The sequence below is a fragment of the Pezoporus wallicus genome, unplaced genomic scaffold (assembly GCF_028554395.1).
Source record: "Pezoporus wallicus isolate ANWC-B61680 ecotype Strahan unplaced genomic scaffold, APGP_CSIRO_Pwel_v1 contig_3858, whole genome shotgun sequence".
Taxonomy (NCBI): domain Eukaryota; kingdom Metazoa; phylum Chordata; class Aves; order Psittaciformes; family Psittacidae; genus Pezoporus; species Pezoporus wallicus.
In genome coordinates, this window is record NW_026638754.1 from 1,734,620 (window position 1) to 1,752,638 (window position 18,019).

Genomic DNA, 18,019 nt, shown 5'->3' on the forward strand with positions numbered 1-18,019 from the left:
AGCACCTCACTTTTGCACAGTCATTTGCACTTACATTTTCAGCTGTTTATACATGCAAATAATAAATTTTCCAGTGCAGTCTCCTTGTAACTTGTACCTCTTCAGAGTTAACTATATCTCTTCAGATAGGTATGCTTCCAGAGAACACTAGCTGCAGAATTCTAACTATCAGGGAACCTGTTTTAAAACTGGTTATACTGTATTAGCATCTTGCGAACAATTTTTCATGCCAACTATTTAAAAGCAAATGAAAAAAGTATTCATATATAGGTTTCTAAAATTAGAAAATAAGCCCAGCCCTTCCAGTGAATTCAGTTTATCTTGTATCCTCTTTGAAATACCAAACCTCACCATATTTAGACAATTTAGCTTGTGACATCAATTTCAGCATTAGCAGTCATCCATGAGATTAGAAGAAAAAGTAGTACAGTAGCTCTGTCTCTTGACAACTGCACCCTGAAGTGCCCAAATATGAAGCAGCTTGGTGAAAGTAATGAACATTTAATTCACATTTTTGCTGTCTTAATTTAGGGTTTCCTTTAATTGTTATGAAACACTGGGGGGGGAGAAGATGTTTAAAAACATAGTGGTCATGTCACCAAAATTGAATTGAAGCTCTGAGCCTGTGCTGTAGCAGCCACTGGATGCAGCAGCAAGCTACTGGTACTGAACCTGAAGAAATCTGTTTGAAAATGTTTCTCATATTCTTGCTTATACATGATTAGCAGCCAACCACTTGATTCTCCTTCTTCTCTTTCTTTCCCTTTTCTTGCCATCTTTCCATTTCCTTTTGCATTTCTTCTGCTCATCACTTTCTGCCTTCCTACTGCCCCCTAATCTGTCTGTATTTCCGTCTCCATCCATTTTTTTCTCTTTACCTCATGACTATAGCATAGCATTGCTACAAAAGTCAACAGAAGGTTTAGCATGTAGTTTCTGAGAACAAAGGTTTTCTTTCTGTAGATGATAGCTACCTGATTCTGGAATTTTGAAGTATTTAGAGACATATTACAGTTCCTATCTTTACAAGTGATTCCACTGAAACTTAGGGCATTACCCGTCAAAACTGTGCTAAAGGTCCAGCTCAGACTATAACCTATATTCCTCTTATTTTAAAGAAGTAATCTGAGGAGCCAGTAATATTCAGAATGCAAAAGCAGGTATGTTTTTAGTCACCTGTTGTTTTCTTCTTGCACTTTTAGTTTGATTGAATAGAATTATTCACTTAAACAGGTCTGGAAAGCACTAATACTGGGAAGGAAATACAACCTCCTTCACTAAATGTTTGTTTTTTTCAGCCCAAATCTAAAACTAAAATACAGTCAATGTGGATGGTCCAAATACAGAAGATTCATGAGTTCTTTTAAGGAGGATAATTGGGGCCAGGAGGTGAATTCCAAAGCTCTCCTGGAGAGTAATTGCAGCCCATTGACATACTGAGCATATTTTGGCTCCATCAGAAATGTTAAATCTGTATTTGGCCATGAATAGATTGGAGTTTGTAGTTTACCAAATATTGTGGAGTTTCTGTTACAAAACAGGGCAGTAATAATTTTTCTAAGACAGCTGACATGGGTGAGACAGAAAAGAAAAATGGTTTTACTTCCTTCCTAAGCTGGAGCCTGACAACAAGCTTCCCCCCCCCCCCCCCCCTTTTTCTTTTCTGTTGAGAAGTTGCAGCTGTTTCAGCCTTTCTTATTGTGCTTGTTTTCAGAGTGTGACTGGGAACAGAGACTGAAAGTACAGCTGTTGGGTGTAAAGTGAATCAGGTATTTCACAGTGGTTATTTGATTAGAAAACAGCACCCAGTCACACTGTTATAGTTGACGAATCAGATTTTCAGCTGATGTAGAGCAGCCTTGCTCTGCTCAAGCCAAAGAAGCTGTGCTGAGAATACAACTCACAACTGGAAAAGACACTTTCAATACCAGGCAGAATTTGGTGAAATTATGGTGTGTAAAATAAAAACCCTCGTGATACATTGAGATAAAATATTGTCTGGTTTTGCTCAGTACCAGTGTGATTTCCCAAGCCCACCCCCCACCCCCGCCTGGAGCTTGGGATTATTTCAGAGAGTGACTTTTGAGTTATGAAGAAAAGAGCAAAGTTCTTCAGGAAAGGGAAATCTTTCTGATAGCTCTGGGGAGAGTGGGATATGGGAAAGTTTTGCAGGATTTATTCTGAAAAACTCGCATTTGGTCTGGCCTTAATGAACAAGAGATCGATGCCGTTCACGTGTGCAGAAGTTGGTTTTCAGCATAACGCTGTGCCTGGAAGCAGAACACTGCATGCGCTCCCTACGCTTGAAGGTAAAGCCCAAGCAAATGCACTGCTTGTTGGTGCAAGCAGAGCACCAACTTCTCTATCCTCTTCATAAAGAAGAGAGTGATAGAGAACTTTTCACTCTGTGTTTTACAACTACTATGGGCAACCACTCTCTTCAGATGCAATTCTGGCAGCAGGGCCATCCCATCCTTCTGACTATACCAGTGAAACTCAGTGCACAGTGGGGCAGCACTAGGCCATATGTAGAGTGAGGACTTCCCCCATGTGCCCTCTCATCTTCATGGGCCAGTAGGACAGCCATCAGTTGCTTCTGGAAGTAAGGAAAGGGTTTTCTCATGGGCATACATACTCGTGAGATGCCGTCAGCCACATTCTGGCGGCAGTCGTGTCCAATCTAGCTGGACATGGGCCAGCTCTGGCTGTGAAGCCAAGTGTTAGCAAAACATGGTAATGCACTGTCATGTCTCAACAGATTCTGGACTGAAAATGGCTTAGGGCACGAGAACCAAAGCATGATGGCACAGACAGGCCTTGCTGGAGTAGAGCATGTCACGCAACAGGCTACTTGCCCTCGTCGGAGCCTCTCTGTAGGGCATGAAACAATAGAGAATCATAAGCCTTATTCTAGGGAGCAATTATATTCCTTTTTTCTTTTTTTAAGCCAGATTTTTAGCTGAGAAGGTATGTATGGGGTTAGAATAAAGGTTCAAGGAGCAGAGTTATTCTTGTCTCTGTCAGGGGCTAAGATGGGTAAAGGAGAGGTATGAGGCAAGTAAAAGCACACAGTGATTCTTCTCCCAGTACTCTCCTTTCTGGCACGCAGTGGCCCAGAGGTTCCCTGAGCTGGAAATTGCAGCCATATCTGGCATTTGATAGCTCTTTATGGACTTCTTTTCCATCTATTTTGCTTATTGTTTTTTGAAATTATTGTTTTGCCTCCATGGTCGTCTTTGACAATATCTTCCATAGTTTAATTCTGCTTTGAATGACGAAGAGCTTCCTTTGGGGTTTCCTTAACCTGCTGCCTTATAATTTCATTTGGTGCCTCTGATTCTGTCTGATGAGGAAGAGGGACAGGGCTCTCACAGATCAATGCTTTGGGAAGTTTTCACACATTGAGCTTCAACTTGTTGGCTTCACATTGAAGTAGACAGAACAATTGATAGTCGCATTCATTTCCTAGGAGCACTTGAAAACAAACACCATCACCACCAACAAACTTTAACACACATCTCATTTCTCTGAAAAGAGAGAAATTAGCATGTGTCATAGCTTCTTTCATAGATTACATGCCAGGGAACATAATGCATGCTACAAAAGTTAGTACAGACAAAAATAATCACATCTTCTTTTTATTTGTAACTGCAGTCAAGGCTTGGAAAGCTTTCACCCAGAATTCAGCAGGAAGAGAGCCAAGCCTTCAGCATTGCTCTCCTCTTGGAAACAGCAAAGTGACAAGTCCTCACCACTCCAGGAATCAAGGCTCAAAGCCATGGTTCCTATCAGCAAAATGAGTTGATACAGAGCAAAGAAGTACAGAGCTTTGCAACTTTCAGCATGGTTGTTCAGATCCAGTTTATATCATAGTGTACTGGGAGCCATTTCTACCTTCAAAATGATCAAACTTCTTTTGATTTAGTTCTTGTCCCACTAGACAAATGTAGTCATAGCAAAACCCACCAGTGCAAGTGGCAAGCAAGTGGCATGTTGGAGGCAAGTGAGAGGAGGTTAAGAAATACATGAACGTGGACCTTAAGCCTTACAGAGCCAGAAGGAAGAAGGAGTGGTGGGGTGCCCATGGAGTCATTGCAAAGGTTGTCCTCAATGCTTGCTGCTGTCTTTCCTCTGTGGTCCAGCAATTCCCTTGGCTTTTCAGTACTGGCAGTCTGACCTATTTAAGGCTAAATGCAAACTGTGCATATGTGCATTTATAGGAATGTTGCAATCCTTTCCACTTTGTCATTTTTAAGCACACAGAAAACTGTCAAACTCTTGATAAGTAACATTTTCATATCTATAGCTTAACTTTTAAAAGTTTTGTAATAGCAGTTCTTTCTGTGGTAAAGAACGTATCTTGATGGTGCCAAAAAAAAAAAACATCAAATATTGCATAATGCAAAATCCATATCATCACATTAAAATTAACACCTGGTGCCAGATAACTGTTTTGAGAGCACACATGTTTTAATATTCGGTTTGAGTAGTAAAGCTTACACTTTTCAGAGGAGATCCATTATACTCTCCATGGATTAGAATGATATACTGCATTTAGAGAGCTACATATGTGCCCTTTGCAAGGCTATGCTGCATATCCCAGCTCATTGGAGGCATTACACAATAAAGCTAACCCCGAGCCTATCTCTTGCTGGGTAATGGCATACACCTGCCAGACATCCAGGGAAAAAATAACAATATGATACTTAGATGGGATTGATTTTAGAAAGCCTCTCATTTTTGCAGAAGATATTTCAACATGTAGACAATAACATTTGTAATTCAATCCTGCTGACTAGCAGAACTGAGCACCAGAATGATTTTTAGAAGAAGCTGTTGCGTGCTGGTTTTTGACTCAGGTTATTGCAGTCTTAATTTGCTATATTATGCATAAACAAACCTGAAGTCAGGTCTTGTTACTAAACATTAATACTAGATGATGGCAATGAAATAATACTTAAATGAATTATTTTCGTACTCATGGAACTAAGTGATCACTGACTTCAAATATAAAGAATATTAATATGTTTATTAACTAACTGTTCACTGTTACCTTCATGGAAGTGCTTTGAGCTATGTTGAAAGACCAAATACTTGTTTGGTTTTCTCTTAGAGGGACATTATTATGTTTGCTTTGAGAAGGATATGGTTGTAGTTACTGGTAATGAACGTAATTCTCAGGAGAGCTATTTGTACAAACATCAGAAGAGCCACATGGGTTTAAACGAAAGGTCCATCTAGTTCAGTGCTCTGCCTCCAGCAGTGGTGACAAGTGGATGCCCAGTGACCCAGGCAACGTATGTAATACCTTCTGCTTCAAGCCTCCAACTATTTTCCATTCTGGGGATTTCCTGAGCTATTGGCTTTTGTCTGTTTAGGGTACGTGTACAGGTTTCCAAGTACATGTGAAGTTTCCCTTTGAATGCATCCCCTTCTCTCTTGCATTGACATCCTTCAGCAAGGAGTCCCCATAGGTCATCACACATTGCTAGGAAGTCTTACTCTTTTGTTTACTTTGAAGATGACTCTCACTTTTGATGGTGTTTAGTACTTTTATTAGATGAGAGTAGATAGTCTCTACCCACATATGATTCTGTATGCCTTTTTCATATCATTTCCACACCTACCCTTACTCAGTCATTCATTACAACCTTTTCATCATCTTTATTATCTTTGTTATCATCACTTTTGTCATCATCTGAACCTTTTCTCATTTTAACATACTCCTTTTGTCATGGGGCAGCCAGAACTGCACAGAGAATTCATGGTTTGGGCAATCCATGAACTTGTATGACATCAGGATGTTTTTTAATCGTTTTCCAGTAATTCCTAAGCTTTTCTTTGTTGGGGTTTTGTTGGGTTTTTGTTTTTTTTTTGACTGCTGCTGAGCAGTGAGATGATGTTTTCATGGAACTATCTATCATATACCACTTTAAATTCATCTTCATTGTATTTTAGCTGCCGTTTTATTGCCTTGACATACTGTCCTGTAAAGTCCTTCTGCCATCCTTCATAGTCTGTCATCATCTTTATCACCTTGAATACCTTCAGATCATCAGAAAAGTTTGTCACTGGGTGCTCAATGACATTTCCAACTCATTTATGAATATGTTGAAGAGTTCTGACACAGACACCTTGCAGAAGGCATCTGCTGACTTCTCACTATTGCAAGGCTTGACCATTTACTGCTAACACCTGCTTGTTCTCTTTTAGTCAATTATTTAGCTGTGCAAGACCTTCCCTCTCTCCTAACTGCCTGAGTGCAGGCATGTAGATACCCTTTCTTTGATGCTCTGGAAAATGCTTAGTTATTAAATTAATTATTAAAATGTATAGAAACCCCAACACCCCCCCCCCCCCAAAAAAAAAGAAACAAAACCAAAAACAAACAAGCAGAAAATTAAATCAAGACTTCACAGTCTTTGCAAATAGAAACACTTCTGTAGTACTGAAGCATTTCCATGGTAGAAGTAGCCCATGCATGATAGTGTGTCCATGGCAGATTAAAGCCACACTATGCATACTAGTTCAGTCCCAAGCAATAAAAATCAGAGGTTTCTGAAGTCCTAAGTAGCCTCTTCTTCCTGCTGTAGAAGCTGTCTTCAAATTGCTTTTTTTCTTAAGGATTATGTTGGATTAGAGTAGGATAGAATTTCAAAGACTGGGCTGATGGTGTAAAAAATGCAGTGTTACATAGACTGAAAAGAGCGTTTTTGCATCTAGTATGTGTTATGGCAGCACTGTAGCCTGGTAGCAAACTCCTAACTTTTATTCCATAGTCCCAAATGAGTTAGGAAGTGTAATTTGAGCTCCCTGTGTGTCATAAGGTCAGAGTCTTTTTACTTGATCTTTGAGCAGGTGATTTGACTATCAGCCTCAGTACAATAAAGGTCAGTCAGTGTTTAAAGTACCGAATAATTTTTCCAAGATTGTAGAGATAGGATCCAAATTTTTATGTACTGCTCTGAGGTCTCAATGTAGATGTGTTTAAAGGGTTAACACTGTGGCTCAATCAGAAAGAATGCTTGGCAATAAGAGGAAGCCTGGATTAATGATAGAGAAGAATTCTTAGCATTTTATAGCAGTGGGTATTCGAGATGAGACATGGCTAATGATCAACGAAAAAGGTATTTGCAGCTGTGGTGCTACCTCTCCTCATAATGCCAACATTAATCAAGTTTTTTCATGCAGCTTTGCAGTCCATTCTATTTTTCATTGTCCTGAATATAAAAACAGAGCTCATGCCCTAATACACTGAGAGACCATACTTCTGTGTCACCAAAATGATCACACCTTATTGATTTCGAAAAGCTACACTTTCTGTACTTTGAAACAAACTTGTAGCAGTCTTTAAAAAAGCCAGGTTCATTTTAAAGAAAAAGAAAAGCCTCTTGTAACACCAAACTATAAATACCTCTGGGATGTGAAGCGCTTATTGCCATGAATTAATTCCTCATATATTTTATTTAAGTCTTGAATTACAACAAAACATCAGCTGTAATTACAGCATCTCTTAAGTCGTTTTGGAGTTCGCCATTTTGTTGAAAGACCTTGGCAGTATGAAAAGCCAGTGAAATCATGTAAGTCAATGTCCTAGCTGTTCTGATGCTGCCTTCACAGTCAAAAGAAAAGCTTCATTATAGTGAAAAATTAAACATTTGACATACAAGTTATTTCCAGAATGGCTTCAATCTTTTTAAATAATGAACCCCATTCAATCTCAGCAAATGTTGATTATCTAAAGTCCTTAAGCAAACTACACATGATTCAGCTTTTGAAACATGAACATGATCTTCCCTCGTGTAAACAATCCTCTGCCTTTGTTGCCTGATGCTATCACATTTGGGCGCGCATCCTTCTGGATCACAGGCACAAGCCTATAAAATCTCACTATCAAATATCCACCCCAATCTGCAGATGCTTTATGCCTCTGTTTAACAGCCATGACTCATCCCATTAAAGTCAACAAAGTTACAGTAGTAAAGTTAAGCGTGTGTTTGCAGGAGTAGGCCCAAATTCTCAAAAGTATTTAGGTAACTCAAGATGCAGAGAGATGACTAGTCGGGGAATTTCATGCTGGTGTGACTAATCTCCCTAAGATCTCCTAAAGTTGAGAGAGAGAGAAGGCTGTTGCAAAGGAGCTTCAGGACAACTAAATTAGGCTCCTGTTTTGGAGCATCTTCCAAAGAAGTCTCCAGCTCTCCCTGTCATTTAAGATGTGCTTTGAGCACTCTGTCCTGGACACCTGGCTCCTACAGAAACCAGCAGGACCCACACCTCAAGGTGCCCAGCCACATTTTGCAAGGAGCTTGCCTACAGCAACAGCGACCTCACCAGCTCTGGGAATCAAACTCCATGTATTTCTGGCTCTGTAGCACTGCTCATCAGTGGTGACCTGTGCCTGCCATAGGTTTGCATTCTAATGGCCCCACGTGCATCAAGACCAGATACGGTTAACACAGGGTAAACTTTACTTTTCAAACTGAAGGACCAAAGTGAAAACAAATGGAAATACCTTTGACTTTTGAAAGCCTGGAGTTTTAAGATTCTTTTAAATTGACCTTGTAGATAAAATTCTTCTTTCCTCAATGCACAGGGCTAAGTGACCCATCTTCATTTTTTAGGGTTGATTTATAAATACCTGAAATTAAAGATGAGAAAACATGCAATGAGTCCTTCATATTTTAATAAATACAGTGTATTTTGAGGATCCTCCAACAGACATGATTTTGCTGTGTTAAATAAAGTAGATTTTATAGCTCTTTAATCAGATCATGATGGAACATTATGCAAAATATTATGCAATGTAATGTAAAGTAATTTATGCAAGCAGGGAAGCGGTAGGAATGCAAGACCACTGAGGAGCATGCGTTTGTGTCACACACTGCCTGCTGACTTTCCCAATTTATTTCTTTCTTAGATAGTGGTTTCCCGTTCAGAACCCACAGCTCCACATGTCAGCTTTCAGCTTGACTCCCACCCCGTCTCTCCCCAAGTTGTCGTCAAGAATTCATTAGCAGATGATGGCTATACCCTGGTAGTGACTGGGAAAAAGGTGAGTGGTTCATAATCTAACCCTTCTGTGCACTGTGGAAACTTGCCTTCAGAACAACAACTTTCAGTAAGAGCAACTGTTCACACTGCTGCTTTATGCTCTGCATCCTCCCAGCATCGCCATTCCCTTGGGAACATTGGAGGGGTAAGTTTCCTCCAAGATTATTCCCCCCCCAGTTAAACAAACCGATGGCCTAATATTGAGAAATGTTTAAATAATGTAAGAGCTGTGATATAAACCAACAAAAGCCAGGAAATGCAAATTTTAAGGCTGAAACCCTGTCCATAATTCAAGTGCTTGCAAAGAAAAACCACACAATGGCTTAAGAAAAGAATGGTGCTCAGTTTCCTGGCTTTTGTTGGTTTGTGTCAGAACATCATAACTTTTGAAGGAGGGGTATGTGTGCAAGAGTTACGTGGGTTTGTTTAAAATGGGGAGTCAGTGTTCATAGTAAGGTTTAGCGTGTAGTCTGCAAAGGGTTAATAAAAGATGAAGAGCTGTCATAAATACGCTATTGTCAGAAGTAGATATGCATTGTAGAATAGGTTTAAAACAGCACCAGATAATGTTACAGATAATCTAAACCATAATCGTAAGCAATAATTTGACTTCTTGAGTTCTATAAGAATTTACAGAAATACATCAGCCATTAGTAAAGGTGGTTATTAATCATTTATTAGAAATGTATGAGATATTTACAACAGTAATCTTCAAGAAAATGTCCAAAATAAATTCAAGGAATGGACTGAGATGTAAAGTATGATGTACTTATGTAGTAATTGCTGATTTTAATATTTTTACTAAAAGTAATTGTTATCTATTAAGAATGACTGTTATCCTGAATAGCCTGATATCTTAAATAATATACATTTTAATTTCTATTTTAGGTATAATGTAGGGGGGTTTAATATAAGTGTTAAAAAACAAGTACATGGGCAGTCACGTGCTGGAAATGCGTCACAGACATTAATACAGCCTTGCCAAGGTTGAAATACCCATCATGCCTATTTTTACAAACATATGAACTAAGGCACACTGAGATACACTGTTTTTTCCAAGAACTAATGCAGAACTGGGAGGAGCACACTGCTATTTTCTTTTTCCATCAGCAAAAAATGTTATCTTGCTGTAAACACCAGATGCTGGTAGTAACTGTATATAACAGTAAGATGCCTTTAGGGTTTCTCCCAAGCGAATTTAAAATCATGTCAGTTAAATTACTTATAAGATCCTATAATTACTGAGCTAAAGAGAAGTCAAACCATGGCTTGCACATCTGAAATCTGAGTAGCACCGTGGCGCACTGCATAAAAAGAGACTCTCTCTGCCACTTAGTGTATGTATTTAGAGGATCTGTGCATCATGTCTTTCCATCTACAGGTAACAAAGATCCCACTGAAGGGGCCAGGCTGCCATCACTTCAGGTCCTGCAGACAGTGCCTGCTGGCACCTCCCTTCATGGAGTGTGGCTGGTGTGGCCAGCAGTGCCTCCGGTCTGCTGCCTGTGCCAGCAGCACCTGGACTCAGGAGACCTGCTTGCCTAAGGTTTATGAGGTAAAACGGGAGATTTCACATATTTATCTTTGAGGGAAGAATGCGGTCTGTGCTCTGGGGGCATTTTCTGTTTATTTCTATGCAGTTATGATAAATGAAGTGTCTACTTTCCTTGACTTCCCCTTGGATAAGGTATCCATAAAGCCTTTGGCTGGATGCGCATGCTCTTACTGAGTGCGGCGGGCTCACCTGCTCATGAGAGGAGGGCCAAGAAGATGCTCAGAGGGCTGGAGCACCTCTCCTGTGAAGACAGGCAGTGAGAGCTAGAGTTCTTCAGCCTGCAGAAGAGAAGGGTCACAGAGACCTTACAGCAGCTTCCAGTGCCTGGAGGAGCTGACATATAAGCTGGAGAGGGGCTTTTTATAGAAGCAAGTAGTGATAGGACAAGGGGGAATGGCTTTAAACTGAAAGAGGATAGTTTTACATCAGATATATGGAAGAAACTCTACTGTGAGGGTGTTGAGTCACTGAACAGGTTGCCCATAGAAGTTGTGACTGCCCTATCCCTGGCAGTGTTCAGGGCCAGGCTGGATGGGGCTTTGAGCAACCTGATCAGTTGTCCCTGCCCATGGCAGGGGGTTTGGAACTAGATGATCTTTAAAGTCCTTTCCAACCCAAACCATTCTATGATTCTGTGGTGGACAGGTCTGTTTGATCATCCTGGCTTTCCACAGGAGAGCCTTATCCCTGCGAAGCACTCATAGGGGGGAAACAACATGGGTCCAAGCTAGCCTGGCAGGGATCTGATTGGAAAGGCCAGTGAAAAAGGAGCACTCTTCCTTTCAGAACCCTTTCAAAGGGAGGAGGTAGAGGCAAGCATTTCCCACCCACAGGTGCCACATCGTGACCTAACACAGGAGCTCTCCAGCCTTGCTGCTCTTCCATCCCCATGCAGCTCCAGTGCTGAAGGAAGGCATGATGTAGGGAAAAATCCCTCTGTGCCCTACCTCAGCTCTGTGGCAGAGCAGTCAATCAAAGCACCACCCTGGGGGAGATGTTTGTTCCTAACTTCCCTCCCTGGCTTCTCAATCCAATGGGGGGAACCCCATAGGGGTGCCTGTAGGTGCACCCCTGCCTGGGACAGGGGACAGCAGGAGGCTGCTGCCAGCCAGCCAAAGCCCATCAAGGGTGTGCGAGAACACAACCGCACGGATGAGCTGAGGGCCGTGCTGATGCAATCCTGTTTTAGTTTAGCTATGGTTAATGCAGGATCCATACCGGCCAGCTGTACGTGTAACCGAATCATCCCATGTGAAGTGTGACAGTGCTGTGAAGGTGCAGGCTTGTGGGGCACTTAGCAGACTAGAAAACTGAGGGAAGGACAAGCATTAAACTTTCTAGTAGCATTTATACCCATTTGCTTTTGTTAGTTCATTTAACCTACAACATGTAGTTAAAAATAGATTTCCTTTATGGGCATACAGCTGATAAATGGAAAGTTTGAAGTGCTAAAATCTCAGAGAGGGAGAGAAGGGAGAGAAAAGGGTTGTTTTTTTTTAAGAATCATGTGTTTCTTCCAACCAGGCAGATGACTTTATGCACAACAACTTTTTAAAGAGTACTCAGGCACAACAGCTAATAATCTAGAAACAAACCTAGAAACACATGTGTATGGGTTGTTTTTTTCTTTTCCATTTTCACCTTTCAGATGTAAAATTTAGGACTAACACAGGCAAAATTCAATGAACAGTGAAACATCATAGAAATCAAACATAAAAGAGATGGAAAGGGGGGGTGTTTGTGTTTGCCTTGCCTTCTGTTGCCATTTACCTTTGCGCAAAGGAGATGTAAAAAAATTGCTAATGCAGAATGTGAATAGTTTACTTTTCCCTTGTACAAGAACATGTTTATTTCAAAAGGCAGTATTAGATGAACAAATAGTCATTTCTGGCCTTTGTTTGAATGAAACTAATTCAAAGGGCTACACTGAGAGTTAGGCCTGATACATTTTAGAAGACTTCTGCAGGCACAAGCAGCATCCCTTAATGCTTTTTTCTTGGCAAAACTTTCCAGCAATGGCTGTATGTTGCTGTGCCTCCTAAAAGATTGCAAAGGCTCTGAACTGCTTATTTTCTGATTTTCAGAGGTGCTGAGCTCATGTAGCCCTCTTTAATTTCAATTATGAGTCTGTGCACTCAGCAGTTTTAAGAACCAAGTGCCTGGAACCTATGCGGAGGTACCTAGATGGAGAGATGAGTCCCCAGGGCCACCTCTGCATCCCTATGCAGTTGCTGGGTGGACGAGAACTCATCCAGGGGAGCGTGCCTTGGATGTGGGGCAGTGGGTGCTCCCCTTCCCCATGTGGCTCAGCCCTGCCAAGTCCAGCCTGCCCTTGTAATGAATATGCATCTGTGGCACTGATGGATCTTAAAGTAAATCTTGAATTACAGCATGCCCACATTGGTAGAAATTGCTTCTAGAAGGCTTGTAAGGGAAAAAATGCAGCTGAGTACTTAAATCCCTTTGGATTGCTGCTGTTAAAACAGATTTCATGCTCTACTGGACCATGACATTTAACATGATTACTGAAAAAAAATATAAAACAGATTATTCATCATCTTCTGATCTGTCTTTAAACCCATATGTATAAAATATGAGAAACAAGCTTGTTTTGTTCCTAACAAACAGAGGATGACCTGCTTTGCATAGTATCTGAAATTCAGTCTGAACATCTCCCGAATATTTTGCAGCTTTCAGCAGGAGAGGTTGCTTGAGATATGTCATATGATCGCTTTAACCTGAGGGGAACAGAGATCTTCTCCAGGGGTCTGGTCCTGTGGACTTTAGCTAGCTAAAGTCTTCAACAAAGTTTTCCCAGGTTATTGCACAAGGTAGTGCACAGTGGAAAAAAATAATTGGATTTTCATCTCAGGAGTGATGGCAGAGAAGAAACCCAGTGTCCTCCTGTGGAGACCTTTGTCTCTCTGCCCTACTTTAAGCACTTCCCTTGGAGCCATGGGTGGTGGGGAGCAGCCCTGCACTGAAAGCTCCTGACGGCACAGCAGGGCTGGCACCGGGACATGGGATCCCACCGCACACCTTGGCACTGTACCCCACTCCCATCCATCCCTCTGCCAACAGCAAGGCGTGTTTTGTCAGACTGGGCAAGTGGTGCTAGAGGAGATTTGGGGACTCGAGGGAGTCTCCTTGAAGATCACTTGTTGCTGGAACAAATTGCAGGCATCTGCCTGCAGCATTCAGGTCACGCTGAAAGGTGAACAGTATGTAAGAAGAAATAAATTGGTCTCCCTTTTGATTCTTTGTTGTGGTCAAAAATCTGCCATGGTTTGTTGCTGTTTTTAAAGTCAGTCAGTTTAGCTGGCTTTCGTCTCAGACATTTCGAGAACATCAGGCCTTCTGCTGCCTGTTTAGATTGGAGGTTTTGCTGGAAATTCCACATATGGCCTTGTACATGTTCCTGCCTCTTAATTAAAATGAACGGGCTGATGAAACTTGAATAAATAGATACTTTCTTCCAACAATTTATAAAGTATGTGAGTGGATATTAGCATAATGGCTGTCAACATAAGCAAAAGGAAAACATAACGCTTTAATTTTTTCCAAAAGGAAAAAGTTAACTTTATTAGCCTTAAAGTCCAGAGAGCAGCAGGGACAAGCAGAACTGCAGGCCTTGCAGCAGGACTTGCTCCATGTTATCAGTGAAGTTTTCCTTGCTATGGGGAACTTTTATACCCTGAATTTCATAGCATTTATAACTGATTTGGGTTTTGCTTACTTTCTGCTACTTCCTGTGCAATGTAAGCACACAGAAGATGCCTATATATACCTCGGTTCAAAGTCCAGGAGGTTCTCTATTGGTTCAGTATTCATTCCTGTAAACTCCCAAGAACAAGTCTGGGAAATCTCATTTAACTTTCAGAGGTTTCATTGTACAGAACAAATGGTACAAAAGTAACATATGGATAAAAACACTGGGGGAATTTCTGCAGAATTTGCACTTAAAAAACTCTGCTTAGAGGTCTTGCCTCCTAAATTTGCTGGCAGAATGTAGTAAATACTTTTACTCTCCCTCAGTTAAGGCACATGGGCTGCTACCACAAGTCTCTTTTGGCAGGTAAGATCACTCCAAACCAGTTAAGTGCCTTTGGTTTTTATTCTGTATGGCTTAATGAAGCCTGATTTTAACGCCCTTATTTTGCTAACTTGCGGATTACATTTCAAACTCTTCAAATACCACACATCAGTGCGTTATTGTACAAAACATCGAGACATCCTGTACCCCCACAGAGCAATTTCAGTTTCTGCTTGGGTTTTGTTACTCCAAAAATAGATAGTGTGCTGAGATATTAGGCAAAGTGGAAAACTGGGATCTGAAGTCAATCCAGATTTTGAAGAAAAAAAAACCAAAGAAATAAGGGAAAGTTAAAGTTGGGAATAGCACAGACTCCATGGGGTACTTACTGCTTGCTCTTGGCTGCAGTGCTGTGTGTCAGGGAGCTGTGCAAGCGTCATTGCCCTTTCATGGGTTTTGTGCAAAAGTACTGTTCCTGCATAGGTTCCCTCTTCTTTGCTTATTGAGAACTGATTCAAAGCTCATTAAAATGGGAGAGATTCCTACTGGCTTCAGTGCATTTTGGATCAGACTCTTTGTCTGGTTTCTAATGGGGGCAGTAAATTTCCCTATATTGAATATATGGTATAATTCTTTTGAAGTATTCTTCAGCTGCCTTTCTATCTACAATAGTTCATTTGTAAGTGTCTTGAAGTATAGCTGCAAGAGAGTTGAAAAGAAATGTGCTGTCTTACTGGATTTCCAGATGAAATAATAGCCAAGTATCTCTCAAACACTTTCCTTTCAGCTTGAAAATTAAGTTGGGTCCTTTGAAAGGCACAGCTGTATTGCATTTTAGGGGAAAAATTAGTATCACTAAAGCATTAAGTTGAAGACATTTAGGCACTATGGCCACAAGTATAAGTTCAGTCTTTCATTCCGTGTTGTTTGTCCAGTGGTACTGGTGTGTTTGCAGAATTAAGCGGTATTGTTAAAAGTCCCCATAAACCCTGAACCAATGTCTTTTTCATTTTTATTTTTTCTAATGGCAGTACTGATCAGTACTTTGGCTGAGGTTTGTAAGACTTTTGTAGTGTTCCTACATTTTTCCCACCATTGTTATATTTTACAGGACAATTTACAATATACAAAAAAAAAAAGCATTTCCTTTGTAGATTGTCTCTGTGTTTCTGAGGGGTGGTTTATTTTTACCTCAGAGTTAGAGGTGACCAAATGTAAAAGATTTAAGGAAAGAACAGCAGAAGTAATGTTAACTTTATCACAGCCAATGCGATATCGGATTATGGTGTCTTTGAAGCTACTTCACTCTGAACCTGACTTTTATCAAGCTCACAAAAAATGGTCATTTTGGGGCTCTTTTGTGTTCAGCATTCAGCTTCTAAAAAATAAGTACGTTGTGTGTTTAACATGCCAGAAATAAGATGTGAAAGACAAGAACGGTAGGATTTAAAAGACTGTTACAATGCACAGCTTGTCCAGTGCCCCTAAACACTATCCTTCAAAGCTTTCTAGTATAGGTTTTGTTATTTATTGCCACTGTCAGGGAAAGCTCATAATGTGACAAATGGAAGGTGAAGAACAATTAAGATGAATGGTAGGACATAGTCTACCAGAAGAAATGCTTTTCTAAAATTATTCCTTTGCACATTCTTTAACTGCATTTGAAGTTCAAGAAAACCTGATTTAACTAACACAATATTTTTTTAACAGATTCTCCCGAGCAGCGCTCCCTTAGAAGGTGGGACAAAACTGACCCTGTGTGGATGGGACTTCGGATTCAGCAAAAACAGTAGATTTGAATTAAAAAATACAGTAGTCCACATCGGCGGACAAATTTGTGCCCTGGAAGCAAAATCTAGTAACAAAAACAAGTAAGAAACCTCAAATAAGAATTTCCCTTTATACAGATGTTCTTTATGTGGTATGGATTTTCACTATAAACATTCAGTCTGTCAGTGTCATCTCTGATCCTGAGATTTCAAACAGGAAACAATCCCTTTTGATTGGTTTGATAAGCTCCCCAAGAAAAAAAGGGCTCGAAATGGAGATCAAATAAATCTAGTTAATGCTGATAGCTCCTACAGCAGCTTTTTCTGGTTTGTCTGCAAAATGCTGTTCAACATCTGTGGGAGCTGGCAAGAATGAAACTATTCAAAGGTTTGAAAAGGGGGCAGGTTCCTTTGGCCAGGATCCCACCGGACTCAGTTATGTCACCTCCGTCTTCCTGATCTGTGAAGCTGCTGGAGAGAAATGTGAGAAGATGCAGGTATTTCGTCATCCACAGGCTTGTGACCCTCAGCTGCACCACTCCTCCTCCTTCTCAGAAAGAAGAAAGAAGTATTTGAGACAGTGGGATAATGGCTTAAATTTAAGACAGAGGTTATGATGGTTGTGAGATTCAGTGAACATCCTCTCTTAGTTCAAAGCGTGTGACTACTACCAAAGCAGTGTGCAAATCATGGCACAGCTTCTCGATTTTCACATACATAACAGCGAAAAGGTCACCCTGCAGAAGTACTGAGCACTTTCCCATCTGCTGTTCTGAAGTTTTAATGCAAACAAAATTATTTAAGCAGACTAGCTTGTGTGTTCAGTTCTGGGCACCTCACTGCAAGAGAGGCATTGAGGTGCTGGAGCAGGGCCAGAGAAGGGTAAGAAAGCTGGTGAAGGGTCTGGAAGAGTAAGTCTTATGAGGAACCACTGAGGGAACTGAGGTTGTTCAGTCTGGAGAAGAGAAGGCTCAGGTGGGACCTTATCTTTCTCTACAACTGAAAGGAGGTTGTAGTGAGGTGGGGGTCAGTCTCTTCTCCCAGGTAACAGGAGATAGGACAAGAGGTAACAGCCTCAAGCTGCAGCAGGAAAGGTTTACATTGGATATCAGGAAAAATTTCTCCACAGAGAGGGTGCTCAGGCATCGGAACAGGCTGTCCAGGGGAGTGATGGAATCACCATCCCTGGAAGTGTTCGTACACCATGTAGATGAGGTCCTTAGGAACATGGTTTAGTGGTTGCCTTGGCAGTCCTGGGGTAATGGTTGGACTTGATGATCTTAAAAGTCTTTTCCAACTTAGTTGATTCTGTAATTCTATATGTGAGACTTTGTAGATGTAACGTAATACATTGACACATGCTGCCACAAAAGCTCAAGTTTGATTTTTGGTAATATTTCATTTTATACAACAAACTTGTGTATATGATGCATTTTTTTTCTAATCCTTTTGTCTGCCAAAATTTGGCACATAAGGAAAATTCCAAAAACCAACTCAGCCATTGAATGGGAGGTATTTGTTTTCTCTAGCATGCTTCTTTCTATCCAAAATGCATTTGATACACTAAAATTATTTTCTCTGGCCAAGTATAAACACCACAGTGTTTGT

The 18,019-nt window shown here is 40.7% G+C and overlaps 1 protein-coding gene across 4 annotated transcripts in view; it reads left to right on the forward strand.

Moving 5' to 3' along the window:
- The window catches only part of MET (MET proto-oncogene, receptor tyrosine kinase), a 73,151-nt gene that overhangs the window by 17,220 nt on the left and 37,912 nt on the right, over window positions 1-18,019 (forward strand). For all 4 annotated transcript variants that reach the window (XM_057412154.1, XM_057412153.1, XM_057412155.1 and 1 more), the window contains exons 3-5: window positions 8,921-9,055; window positions 10,436-10,609; window positions 16,353-16,513. In XM_057412154.1, the coding sequence (XP_057268137.1) occupies window positions 8,921-9,055; window positions 10,436-10,609; window positions 16,353-16,513 (470 nt within the window). The remainder of the gene's footprint in view (window positions 1-8,920; window positions 9,056-10,435; window positions 10,610-16,352; window positions 16,514-18,019) is intronic.